Source organism: Pseudopodoces humilis, chromosome 9 (assembly GCF_049639895.1).
Source record: "Pseudopodoces humilis isolate 2021_Gansu_Grassland_sample_001 chromosome 9, ASM4963989v1, whole genome shotgun sequence".
NCBI classification, from domain to species: Eukaryota; Metazoa; Chordata; class Aves; order Passeriformes; family Paridae; genus Pseudopodoces; species Pseudopodoces humilis.
Window position 1 is genome coordinate 36,171,075 of NC_142208.1, and position 12,996 is coordinate 36,184,070.

A 12,996-nucleotide genomic window follows, 5' to 3' on the forward strand; every position below is an offset into this window, starting at 1 on the left:
AATATAATGCTATTATTACTTTAAATGACACGTTACCAGTGTGGCAGTGATTGCTGTATAAAGTCATGGAATTGTTTAGGTTGGAAAAGACCTCCAAGATCAGGGAGTCCAAGTGCTAACCAAGCACCACAGCAGTCTCCACTGAGCTGGACTCCTGGGCTGCAGTTCTGGCTGTTTGCATTTGCTGCCTCTTGTCTGTGTGCAGAAAAGTGCAGAGCCAATGTAAAAGCACACAATGATTGTGCTGTCCATGTCGCACTGCTTATTCTACTTAGCTAGAATCATAGAGTCACTGACTGGTTTGGGTTGGAAAGGACCCAAAAGATCCATCCACTCCAAGGCAGGGAGTGCCATGGGTAGGGACACCTTCCTCTAGACTGCATTGTTTGGAGAATATAAAAAAGTGAGAGACAGGAGCAGTAAAAATCTCCCTACATGGACACTCCTGATGTGGCTTGTCTTCTGCCTTGCCAGGTTTACCTTCTCTCTCAGCACTTTCTACACTGTCATCTCTCTCTTTTCCTTATTCTTTACATTTTTTTCTGTCTGCTCTCTAGTAATTTCATTTCACCATCTTGTTATTTTCCCTGCTAGTGCAGGAAGAAGGTCACTTCAGAAGAGGTACAGTTCCAATACGAAGGGCTCTGTGCAGGTCAGGAGCTCCTCTGCAGGAAGATGTGCTTCCAGAGGTCACAGCCTTTGGCACCAGTCGCTCCTCCCTTCTTACAATGAAGTGGCTGAACTCTCCCAATGTATATTCACTCGAAATCCCATCCTGGAACCTTTTTTTTCTCTTTATACAACATGAAACAGAGTGAAACCTTCATGTCAGAAACTAGATAGTATTTATAGTCTTGTTAGAATAATAACCAAGTGCATTTCCACCAGAAAAATACTTCAAAATTGTACTTTTTCAGTTTGGTCATTTCAGCAATCCAGGAGTACATTCAGGAACAGTTCTATAGACAATCCATTCTACACTGACCAATTCGACTGACATAAATAATACCTTTAATTTGTGTATGCTAATTGCATTAACAAGGGGATGGTACTGTTTCTTTTTCAGTCGAGGACAGAAGTGAATGAGCTCAACTGTGTTTTGCATAACAGGATTTCTTAGGACACATAATGGAAAAGAGAAAGTTGTGTCAGATAAAGTAGTTTAAAAATACACTAGAATAACTCATTGAGGAATTATCCCATATTAAAGAAAAATGAAAGTAAAAAAAGGATTTAAAAGCTTCATTTAAAGACAACTCTACCTTTAAAAGGCATGGTATGAACCCAGTATGGGGGGCAGGAACAGATATGTAGTTATTTAAGAGATCTTAGGTCTTCCAATAAATCAATCCCAATAAAACAGAAAAAGAATAGCCTCTGTAACTAGTCCTGTTAGTATGTATGTCTTAAGTTGTCTTTATAGATACTTAAGTATCTTGAAGCAGTGAGATTAATCTCTTGCAGAGACTTTCCTTCCTTGAAATCTAATTAATCTAATACATTATTTTATTACATTAAGGTCGTCAATATGAAATATATGTAATTTGCATTCCTCAAATCTGAGCAGGAAGTTAGTTTTTGCTCTAGTGAGAGACTGAAATACTTTGGAGAGGATATGTACTGTGTTTCACAGCAAATGTTTATTGAATGAAATAGATATTTAGGCAGTTTTGTTTCTAGCAGATTTTTTTTATATGTGGTATTAGCAAACACTTTCCAGTGATATTCTATCAGCATGGAATGTAACTTTTTTCCATATGTACACTCTGTATATAAAATCATGAGGCTTAACTTTACTTTCACACATTCTAATGTGCACTTTCTATCCTCTCACATGTCAAATGACCAATACCTCTTTTTTGTTTTTTTTCCCTCCTTTTCTGGCATTAATTTTTGCTCATTTGACATCCAATTTGGCAAATTAATTATGACAGTAATCCTTTCTTCTGTGCTGTTCCTTCACTTTATTCCACACTATGTATTCAGGTTTTCTGGGTCCATTCTTCTCCCCCACTGCCCCTTGTTTTGGTAATGAAAGATAGGATTTATATATACTGATTAAAATAATTCTGAATGGTTTTACATTCATTTTAGCTCAGATAAACCGAATTCCAAAAATTAAATGTATCTTGTAACTATTTATGCAGAACATAAGAACTTTTTAATTGTTGATGATATAGAAAAACTCTGAAAGAACTTATATTTGGAAGGAGCAAAATTATTAACTAAATCTGTCACTGGGACAGGGGTTAAAAGACTAAGAAGCAGTACTTATAAGATCTCATGGAAAGAAGCGTTCAAAAGGACTTTCTCAAAAAGGGAGAAAAGATGCTAGAAAGATATTAGAGTTGTTACTTTCCAAACACAAACATTTAGAAAATGTCTACATCAATAGGAAAGATAATGAGACACCTGTAAATGTGAAGAAGGCAAAAGACATCGTGCATTTTGAAGATTAAACCCTTTTTTTCTGTAAAGACAGTATTTCTCTTGAAGTGCATACATCCTAATTTATCCTCAAATAGTCAGGCAGAAGGAGATGTGCTTAGCTCTTGCCTGTTAGTGCAGTTAATGCAGAGGAGGAAATGTCTTGTTCAGTGTATGCACACCCAGCAGAACGGAGGGGAGAGCCCTGTGCCATCAAAGGTTGCTCTCATCAAGGGCTGCAAGACTCCATCCACCCAGGCCTCCCAGCCAGAGCCCCATGACCGTGCTAAGGCCAACTCAGGTCATTGACAGCTGCTTGTTAGTCATTTATCAAGTTGCCTAATGTGGTGAATTTTTTCCATGAGTAAAGAAGCTTATTTTGTGTTTGTTTTGTGTATCTCAGTGTTACCCTGACTGTTCTCACTCTTCTCAACCTGTGCTTTTTTCATTTCCCTATGATAATATAGGAAAATTATATACTGGGGTGTAATACTTCTGGTAGAGAAGTCAACAAGATCAGTACAGTTATCTCCATGTATTGCATTTCTCTGTAGAAAATTTATAGTCAGCCCACCCTGCATCCTTGCCTGAGAAAGCCTCGTCTCCTCTCTCAACACTCTTCCTTTGCTTTTCTCTCCAAAGCACTGAGTAATAGCGGGATTTCACACACAGGGTGTCTCAGGCAGTCCAAGTTTATCTGCAAGATTTCTGCCTATGCTCTGAAGCAGTCTGTGCATTTTTTGCTGTTTTGAATCGGAAAGACTGCTTATCAAGCTTCTGTCTACAGTTTCCCAGTCCCTGGCTCTCCAGGCTGGTGCCCAGCTGCTCTCCAGCTGTGTGAACCTCTGGCAGTCTCTCCCCAGGCTGCATCCTTCTACCGCCTGCTGGGCCAGAAGGGAGTGCTGCAGCTGCAGTGTCCCCACAGCAGAGGAAAAGGTGGTGGCACTGGTCCTTCTGTGTATCCTTGCCAATGCTCCTCACCCCCTCTTTGCCCTGATTTAATGAAACTCACTTTTGGTGATAGAATTTAATGACGTTTGGATCAGTATAAGCCTTCATTTAATGGGCTGCAAGATATGCTTTTTATTTAGAACTGCAATAGATATCGTTGTTTAAAAAATTAACCCTGAACAATCTGAAGCCTACAGGAACATATATCTGGGACATTTGTGCTAGGAGTAAGAGAGTAACTGAACTGAGAAGTGATTGTTCTTTTTTCATGGAGCTATAATGAAGTGACATATGGCTTGTTTTATACGGGACCTAAAACTCTCTTAAAGTAGTATCTCAGAACATTTTACTTTCTTCTCATAAATTCTCAGCAATAAATGTTCTACTTCAGTACAAATACAAAATTTTTTTTTAGGTAAAACCTAATTCAGATGGGCAAGAGAGTACATAAAAGATGTTATGCCATCAGAAAAGTCCAATCACAGGCAATTCTGAGCTCCATTGACACTGGAAGAAACAAGATATGTAGATGGTAACTTCTGGTGTATCTCAAAAGGAAGTATTTGGGAAATATTCATGGTCATTAAAGCACCTGCAAGTATATTCAGTTTGCAGAAATGGAACTTATGTTCAGATCAACGCTGCTTGGAGAAACCATCTGCAAAGAGACTGAAAATAATTATTTACTGATAGGGCAGGAGACATGGAAAAGCCCCTTTTATTTTTCAAATTTCAGACTGATTTTTTCAAAGTGAGCAGAAAGACATAAGAATGTTTTATGTAGACTCTTGAATACTCTTAATAATATCCAAAATTGCTATTTAGAGCAGAAGCACATATTAAATCATGTAGGATCAAGTCAGGGTCAGCTCTTGAAATCCATATTTGCAATTAACTTTCAGTAATGTCTCAGTTCTTACTATTCTGTTAAATTCCATCAATTTAATCAGAGGTTGGATGGCATGTTTAAACAACAAACTGACAAATTCTGCCAGCAAAATGATACAGCATATATGGTCCCTCATGTCAGCAATGTGTAGTCAGGTCTTTTCACCAGCTACCTGGGCTACAGGAGTTGTTTTGGGTAAAGATAGATTCAGTTGTCGGTATGAAGCAGAAAACTTGGCTGCTTTTGTTTCTGTTGATGCTGAATTTCAGTTTTTGATATTTTAATTATATTTAGTATTCTTTCAGAACATTTTTCAATCATTAGCTGATCTAAGAAAGCAAGACTACTCAGAAGCTGAGCTAAAAGCATTTAATGCACTAATGCATTTTGAGGCTAGAAATTAGCAGCAGAACTTCACTAAATATGACATGTATATAATGAGACCCCAGGTGTATTGCACATATTTCTGCAGCCAGATGTAGGTTATCTTTACATCAATCATTATAAAGGCCTCTGAACAAGTGAAATATTTAGAACATTTATTTTCATTTATTGAGTATTTAAGATAGTCAGGTTGATTAAGAAAAAAATAACTGTTTTGCAAAGAGACAGTGGGATCTAATCTTGTGCAGCTAGAGGAAAGGAGTCCCTCAGTCTGGTTTTTGCTCCCTGCTGGTTCCATGTGTTGTCTTATCTGTTGGTTTCTCAAAGTCTATAGAGGAAAGTTCATCCATAGAGAATTCTTTGGGAACCATCCAATGAGAAGGGTGAGTATAATGTCAAATATCACATTATTTTGATTTCAACATTTACAGTCCCTTTTACCAAATTCCTGTAAACTCTGGCTCACCACAGATGTCTCCCTCTCACCAGACAGCCTTTCTTTTTAAAGTGCTGAAAGTGTGGGAGGCTTCCAAGCAAACACTGATTTTTTTTTCCCTGACAGAGTAGGGCTGAGCTGAGGGGTATTTCAGCCCTGCTGGCTGCTGCAGGAGGAGGAAAGCTGCAGCTTCTACAGCTGGGTCCTACTACAGATGAAGGCACAGCTGCAGTGAGAGAGAGGCAGTGGGCAGAGAGGGGCAGAAGTTGCTCTAGGAGATATTCTTGCTAATCCCTGTTCCCACTTTCACTCTGCAGCACTAAACCTTCCTCCAACTGAGATATTTTTTCCTCAATTATTATTGGAGAGCAGAAGGAGGGGGAGTTTGTTCACACTTTTGTTGGAGAGAGCAAACATGTCTTTTTAATCCTGAATTTTATTTACAGATTTGAAACTCCAATATTGTATGATATAATTTTTGCTACTAAATGAAGTAATGGATGCATTCAGAGCATTTGAAAATGGGTCGCTCTTGTCCAGTTCCTCTGCTCCTGCGAGGTGGGATCCCTTCCGTCAGCCCTTGGACTCCATCCCGCCCTGGCAGTTCAGGCTTCTGGCAGCAGTAATGCTGGTGGTGACCTCCCTGTCACTTGCTGAGAACCTGGCTGTAATCCTGGTAACTTGTAAGTTCAAGCAATTGAGACAGCCTGTCAATTATATTGTAGTCAATTTGTCTGTGGCTGATTTCCTGGTCTCATTGACTGGTGGTACCATCAGCTTTTTAACAAATCTAAAAGGTTATTTTTTTATGGGATACTGGGCTTGCGTATTGGAAGGATTTACTGTCACATTTTTTGGTAAGCTTGATTTTATTTGTAGTTGTATGTTCTTTTCCTTCAACTTCCTTCAATGTATTCTGCAGCCTCCTGAATCACTGACTTTGCATGCCTATGGACTCACTGGTATTTTCCCCTGCTACATATGTTCTGTAGTGGAGAGTGAAAAATATATCTATCCCTGTCATATACATGGCCTGTTGCATGTGTACTGATCATTGAATATGTTCATAGAATGAGGAAAAACTTACCAGTAGAATAACAGTGCTGTGGGGCTTATGGTAAAACAATTTCAGGGAAAAAATCCTTATGCATAGCTATTTTCAATATTTGTATTTAGGTGTGTGGATAAATAAGAGAGAGAGAAAAAGAGTGAGTGGCTGCCCATAAATTGTGGAAAATCTCAGGGCACAGAGCATCTTGTGTTCTCTGTCCTCCAGGGGCTCTGAGGAGCTGGGACACACCTGTGACAGTCTGTCCACACATCTACATCTTTTTGTGATTTTTTATTTTTTGTGATTTTTTTTTTTGTGGCTTTGTTCACTTATTACAAACAAATATTAGAAGTACCCTAAGAAGAAAAATTCTCACCACACAGTACCCCATGTAAATACATCTCTGCAGAATAAATAGGATGTTAGTTTAAAATGGGGCATCTACTCACTTGAGACAGATACTCATTCCTCCGTCCTGTCCCTGTTCCTGAAGCTGCATGAAGACAGCCAGAAATGCTTGTCCCTGCTCTAAATCACACACAGTGCTGATCCTCAGCCTGAAAAGGAGTCCCACAGCTGCTCTCTGGCTGTTTAAGCTAGACAGAGGGAATGTCAGTGGGGGACAATGCTTCTACATCAGTCTGTGGCAAGTAAGCCTTGTCCTATGGAGCAAGATCAGGCAATTTTGAGATTTTGGTGTCCCGCCAGGTAATATGTACCTAAATTGATAATTTAATATTGTGGGCAGCTGTCTGCAGGTTTGAGTTTTCTGACAGCCTGAAAATTTTTTTGCAAAGATAATATTTTGAAGATTTTAGGTAATTAATTTGGATGCTACACATAATTTGCAGCTTTTCAGAGTAGAACCAAACAAAAAGTGTAAGTCCTAATCTCTTAACTGGCCTGATTAGCTGCTTGGTTTTGTAGCCCTTATACTGTAGACTGGCAAACTGGACAAATGTGAAATTCTTATGCTCTTCCTTAATATTAGAATAATGCACATAAATTGCCCATCCTTTCATAACTTGTGTTGATAGAAAAGGTGTCTGATGTAGTGGGTAGTCAAACAGTGTAACTGGTTGCTCAGAGTGATTGTGGAGTCTCCATCTCCAAAGATACCCAAAACCCAGCAGGACTTGGTCCTGACAACCTGCTAGATGGACAGTGCTAGAGAGGGAATGATGACCTCCAGGGATGCTTTTCAAAATAAACAGTTCAGGGATTCTGTAATTTGGAATGGTGTTTTCTTTTCAGTCATCTACCCAAATGTGATTCTGACTGTGTTCTGCAGGCATTGTAGCTCTCTGGTCTCTGGCTCTGTTGGCTTTTGAGCGGTACATTGTGATCTGCCGCCCGCTGAGAAATACACGCTTGAGGGGGAAGCATGCAGCTCTAGGTATTGTCTTTGTGTGGAGTTTTTCCTTCATTTGGACCATTCCACCAACAACTGGTTGGAGCAGTTACACCACCAGTAAGATTGGAACTACTTGTGAGCCTAACTGGTAAGGCCATTCTCACAGAGTATGGTAAAAAATGAAACTTGCAGCTCAGGATGCCTCAGAGCCAGGAATTTAAAGAAAAGGGTTAAAGATGATGTAAATATCTGAAAAAAACCCAAAAAAAACAGATATAGAGAAAGTTGTAATAAAACTGATCAAAATTTTCCATGATCAGTTTCTAAAGGGTGGAGCCTCCATCTCTAATGAAAATCATCATCCTAGACCTTGTGCTTTTTGTCAGGAGTTAAAGGATAAAGAGAAAGATTTTTTCAGAGGACTGGACAAAGCTCTGAGCAAGCTGGTCTGAGCCCATAGCTGGCTCTGCTTGGAGCAGGAGGTTGGACTACACATTCCTCCCCCCCTAATCAGCCCACAGTTCTTTTGTACTGTACCTATAGTTGTAGAATTCTCTCCTAGCCCCTGGGCAGGGAGATGGCCCAGTGCTCCATCTGGTGATATGAGTAGAGCTGCAAAGGGGCATCTTGAATAAAAACATTTGACAAAAGTACTACAGACATTTTTGAAAAAAAAATTTAATATTTCAAGAAAATAATAATAACACTTAGAAGTAATACATACCCAAGCTATTTTGTATTTTATCCAGGTACTCAGGAGCTTATGCTGACCGTACATACATCATTACGTTCTTCACCACCTGTTTTATAGTACCCTTACTGGTGATTCTGGTATCCTATGGAAAATTAGTGCAAAAGGTAAAAAAGGTAAGAAGGAGAAGCACTCAGAAGTAAACTTGTAAAATGTGTATGCATGCAAATGTTTGGAATTACTGTGCTTGATTTTATATAAAGATCAGATATAAGCAGATCAGATTTTCAGGCAGCAAACACACACAGTTATATCCCTTGTTATAAAATTATCCTTACACACACAGAAATTCACGCTATGGTTAGGAGTGATGTTTTAAAGTGTGGAGTTCATGTCACTTATCAGTACTTCTCATTAGTCAAACATCATACAAATGAAAAAATGTCTACTTCATAAGTAAACAGAGCGATCCAGTACTGCTTTATTCACAAGTGTGCTTCAATTCATTGACATTCCATAAGACTGAAACCAGGCAAATTAGAATTCAGCTTAAAATGGCTGCAGTTGTAGGAGTTTTGCCTACTACTTAGTAATACTCAAAATAAGATGTAGCCTTTGTAAATAATGCAATGCTGTTTAATAAACAAAATATTAGCTTGTCCAGGACTATTTAAAAGACTTGAGAAATGCTTTTGAATTTTCTTCAGTGGTTGTGTTGACCTGATCCAAAGGAGAAGCTGCAAAAAGTGGCAAAGAAGACAATGGAATCAGAAAATTTGGTACAGGAGCTGGGGACAAGATTTTGGGACAATATTGATATTTCTATTTACTGCAAAGCTCTGAAAAGCCAGTACCTGCAACATATTCTGTAAATTTGTAATGAATTGCCATATGGTTATATCTCACCACTAAGCTCATTTTCAAAAGTCTGACTGCAGTGAACAGAGAGAGATCCAAGCACCAGAACTGGCGTCTGGGGGTTCCCAACCAACCCTCTTCATGCATTTTGTCCTATGGCTGTCACAGTGTAGGCTTGTTCCTGAGTGGAGTAGTTGTGTCTTCACAGTCTGCCAGTCCCTCAGTCCCAGTGACCCCAGCTTTACAATGCCAATTGTAGCTTTCAACATCAAAATTGATGAAAGAAATTAATCTTTGGGAAAATATCAGATTAGCAGTTTACAACAGAGGTAAATTATTATGGCAGTATTCCTTTTTTAGAAGATAAAGCACCAGTATGTTTTTCTTTATCAGTATTTAGAGAGAAAGGAAAAGCTGTATGTGAAAAAAAGACCAGGCTGATACGAAACAAAGATGAAACAGTTGAAAGTACAGTAAAGGAGATTGTGTTAGTTTTCCAGGGGACTGCACTTCTGCTGAAAGGGAGGTTGGGCCGCTGTCTGTGTAGGAACAGCATACATGAAAAAAATGCTATAGGAATCTCATATATTGGCAGGGAATATCTCATCAGTACCAAACACAGCCTTTGTTAATGCCTAGTAACTTGCACTTATTGTAACAATTCATTATTGTTGTTGTTCTTGTTGTCATTGTTATGTTTATATTTGGTAAAAACTGATACACACTGCAGCTTTCTACAGAGGTGGAGACATCGCCCTTCCTAGGAGGTATTTCTATACCTCTTTAAGTACGAAATATGTTGAATTCTCTGAGTGGAGTTCAAAAATTATTAGAGAAAATATCTCTGTAGAGTTCTAACATTACTGCAGGAAGTTAAAAGGCCATGTTATGCAAACAAATCTTATTTTATTAGAATGTAATATTGCAAGACCTGGCATCAGGTTTCTCTGGATCCATACTGAGTTATTAATTATTTCTCATGTAAAATAACATTTCATAACAGCACCTTGTTTCACTAAGTCATCAGAAACCAAACAAGGTTGTTTCCTAGAAGGATGCTGCTTGACATCAGCTAATCTCTGTATGAACATCTTTGCTTAAACTTCTTGCATGATCACTGAGGAAAAGAGGGAGAGCATTCCTACTAAATGCCCCAATCCCACTTTAATTCTGATATCATTAGATCATAAATGCTCTTCTGGGGAAGGCCATAAAGCACCACTGAGCCAGACAGGCTCCCCTGATATGAATTTGCCCCTCGGTGAGAAGGTTGTGCAGCCTCAGCAGCGTGGTCTATAATATCCGTATCAGACGCCCAGTGTCTGCAAAAGCTACATGGAATAAAAAGTGCTTGGATTCAGCTCAATATCTGCTCATGAATCACCATGATGACCTTCTTTTTCACTTTGACAATAAAATATAAAGATACTTAAGCAAAGGAGAATTTACTAATGTTGGTATAATGTTGGCATCCATCCCTCTGTGCTGCCACAACTGGGAAGAGCAGGTCTTTCCCTCTAGCATGGCAGCTAGACAGCTCACTAAAGTCACTGCTTGGGCACCTTGTTGTTTGTTTTCTAGAATCTTGTCTCTTTTCTCAGGTGTCATATGCACAAGGAAGGCTGGGAGCTACCAGGAGAACCGAAAGACGAGTGGCTAGAATGGTTGTTTTTATGATCATTGCCTTTCTAATCTGCTGGATGCCATACGCTACCTTTTCTATCCTAGTCACTGCATATCCCTCCATTGAGCTGGATCCTTGTCTGGCAGCAATTCCGGCTTTCTTTTCCAAAACAGCTACAATTTATAATCCAATTATTTATGTCTTTATGAACAAACAGGTACTGTATGCTCTCAGAGTGTCTCTAACACTCATATTTTGCGATTTTGTCTTGCTTTATGATGAATCATTTCTACCTGCCTATGTGTTAGCTAACAAGCATTACGATATCCAGCATTTAGAATGAAAAAATAATCTGCCTGGTGGAAAATAGTGTACACCTCTGAGCATTATTGGAATATGAATGTTAATAATTATTAGGTTTAGATATTATAAAGGAAAATCAGCCCTTAGGGAACATGAGTTAGTTTCCCATATGGAAATTATGTTCTCAAGACTGTCCCAGTATATTTCAATAATTCTTTAGGAATGCAACACCAGTAAGTTGATCTCGAGGTGGGGTGCACATTTTCAAATCTTGCCTTATCTTGAGGAAATGAGGCATTTGTGGTTTTTGTGCAGGGAGTAGAAGGATTGCACACACTCATTTAACAGGGAGCTTTCTTCTCTGGAATTAGGGCAGAGGATTGGATGCAGAGAAAAAGAATTGACATGGAGATGAACCAGAGTGCTATGTACTCCCAGTGATATGATAATAAACATGGGCAGATTTCTGCAATGGATGCAGCTACTGAGAGTGGTGGCATCAAGCACATAAATTAAATAAAGAAAAATAGCTAAGTGACTGTTGAATAAAAAATGGTGAATTTATTTATCCAGTCCTGCAGAAAAAGCTATTGCTTATCTCACATTCTGTGGACAGCACCCTGATCTCCCAAACCATGTAGATGTGTGCTACTCTTTACCCTGTTTGTGGATATGAACAACAAAAACCTATCTTTGTGTACAGGAATTTAGTGTATGAAGGCATGAGTCTGGAGAGATGACCAATTATGTCCATTAGATATGTTTAGCTAGAAGCAGAAAAATTCTTTTTTAGGTTAAGATTGGGTCTTTTCAGAACATAGTTAACTTTTGAGTTTAGAGTTCTTCATGGTGGCATAGGCAAATATACTTTATGGGGTTATTTCTTTATATTCCCAACTGATAAATTAAATAATTTCCAAGACTTTTAGCTAATATGCAGATTGATTTACAGAACTGTTTTTAAATTTCTTATGTGTTTTGATTGATCTCCTGTTTTTTCAACTTTTTAGTTCAGGCATTGTCTGATTCAAATGTTGAGTTGCAGTGCCGTAGGAACTGCAGAGTCCAAGACGAACCTGACTTCAGAGAGAGCAGTGCTAACCCAGGACAGAAGAGGCAGCGAGATGTCCCCCACGGCAGTCCACAGCACCATTTCTAAGAGGAAAACAGGAGATGAACACAGAAGCCGGCAATCTTTGGCTCTGTTGACAACTTCAGAAAACAAAATGTGTCCGATGTAGAGGGATCATTAATTTAATGCTACAGTGTATTTCATTGTTCCAATCACCTAATATAAAGATATGTTGTCACTGGGGACATCGTGGTCCTGTGGACACCAGCTTTTGAATGCCAGGCTCCTCAGTGAGTGTGAGAGCTTGCAGCAGGTAGTGGCACCACACTGCTCTGTGTTTCTCTCCCTCTAGTCCTTAAGTCCCTGTTTCTGCTTAAGTCTCATCCTCACTGCTTTAAATAGACTGCTGAATCCAGAATAAATTAACTTGTTATTACACCTCCGCTTTCAGAAGTAAGGACTGTAACACAAATACAGCTTCTGTGAACAGTGAAAACAAACAGAAATTGCCAGCTTTCCATGGCTGTATTCCATCTCATATTTAATTCACACAATGGAGTGCAGCAATATACTTAGCCTTAGTGGAATGTCACTTGCACATGAAAAGCCAAACCAGGTTATGAGTGTAATAAAGACAGATTTCTGTTTCACACAGTGCTTGGGATCATTGTATGAAATGTTGCTAAGAACTAAGCTTGTGGTAAGGCACATTGGAATTTTAATCCTATATAAACTCTATTCTTAAGTGAATGCATTTTAGGGGGAAAGGCAAAGGCTGACTGTATTTAAATGCTTTAGGATGGAAAACCATTATTTCTACAGAAGACATTAGTACAATGCCAGTTGAAACAAATGTTGTTCCATAGTGGTATAGAGAAGCTACACTAGCTCCACCCTATACAGGCCTTAGCTATAGAAATGCAATATGGAATGAATCATCTGTGGTTCAGTTTTAC

The 12,996-nt window shown here is 38.9% G+C and overlaps 1 protein-coding gene across 1 annotated transcript; it reads left to right on the plus strand.

Moving 5' to 3' along the window:
- Positions 1–5,443: 5,443 nt before the first annotated feature.
- Positions 5,444–12,690, plus strand: LOC102103328 (opsin-VA-like). Its single transcript, XM_088059380.1, has 5 exons — positions 5,444–5,770; positions 7,430–7,640; positions 8,242–8,359; positions 10,643–10,882; positions 11,979–12,690. Exons 1-5 carry the CDS (start codon positions 5,584–5,586, stop codon positions 12,207–12,209), a joined length of 987 nt encoding a protein of 328 aa, XP_087915506.1. The 5' UTR covers positions 5,444–5,583; the 3' UTR covers positions 12,210–12,690.
- Positions 12,691–12,996: the final 306 nt, after the last annotated feature.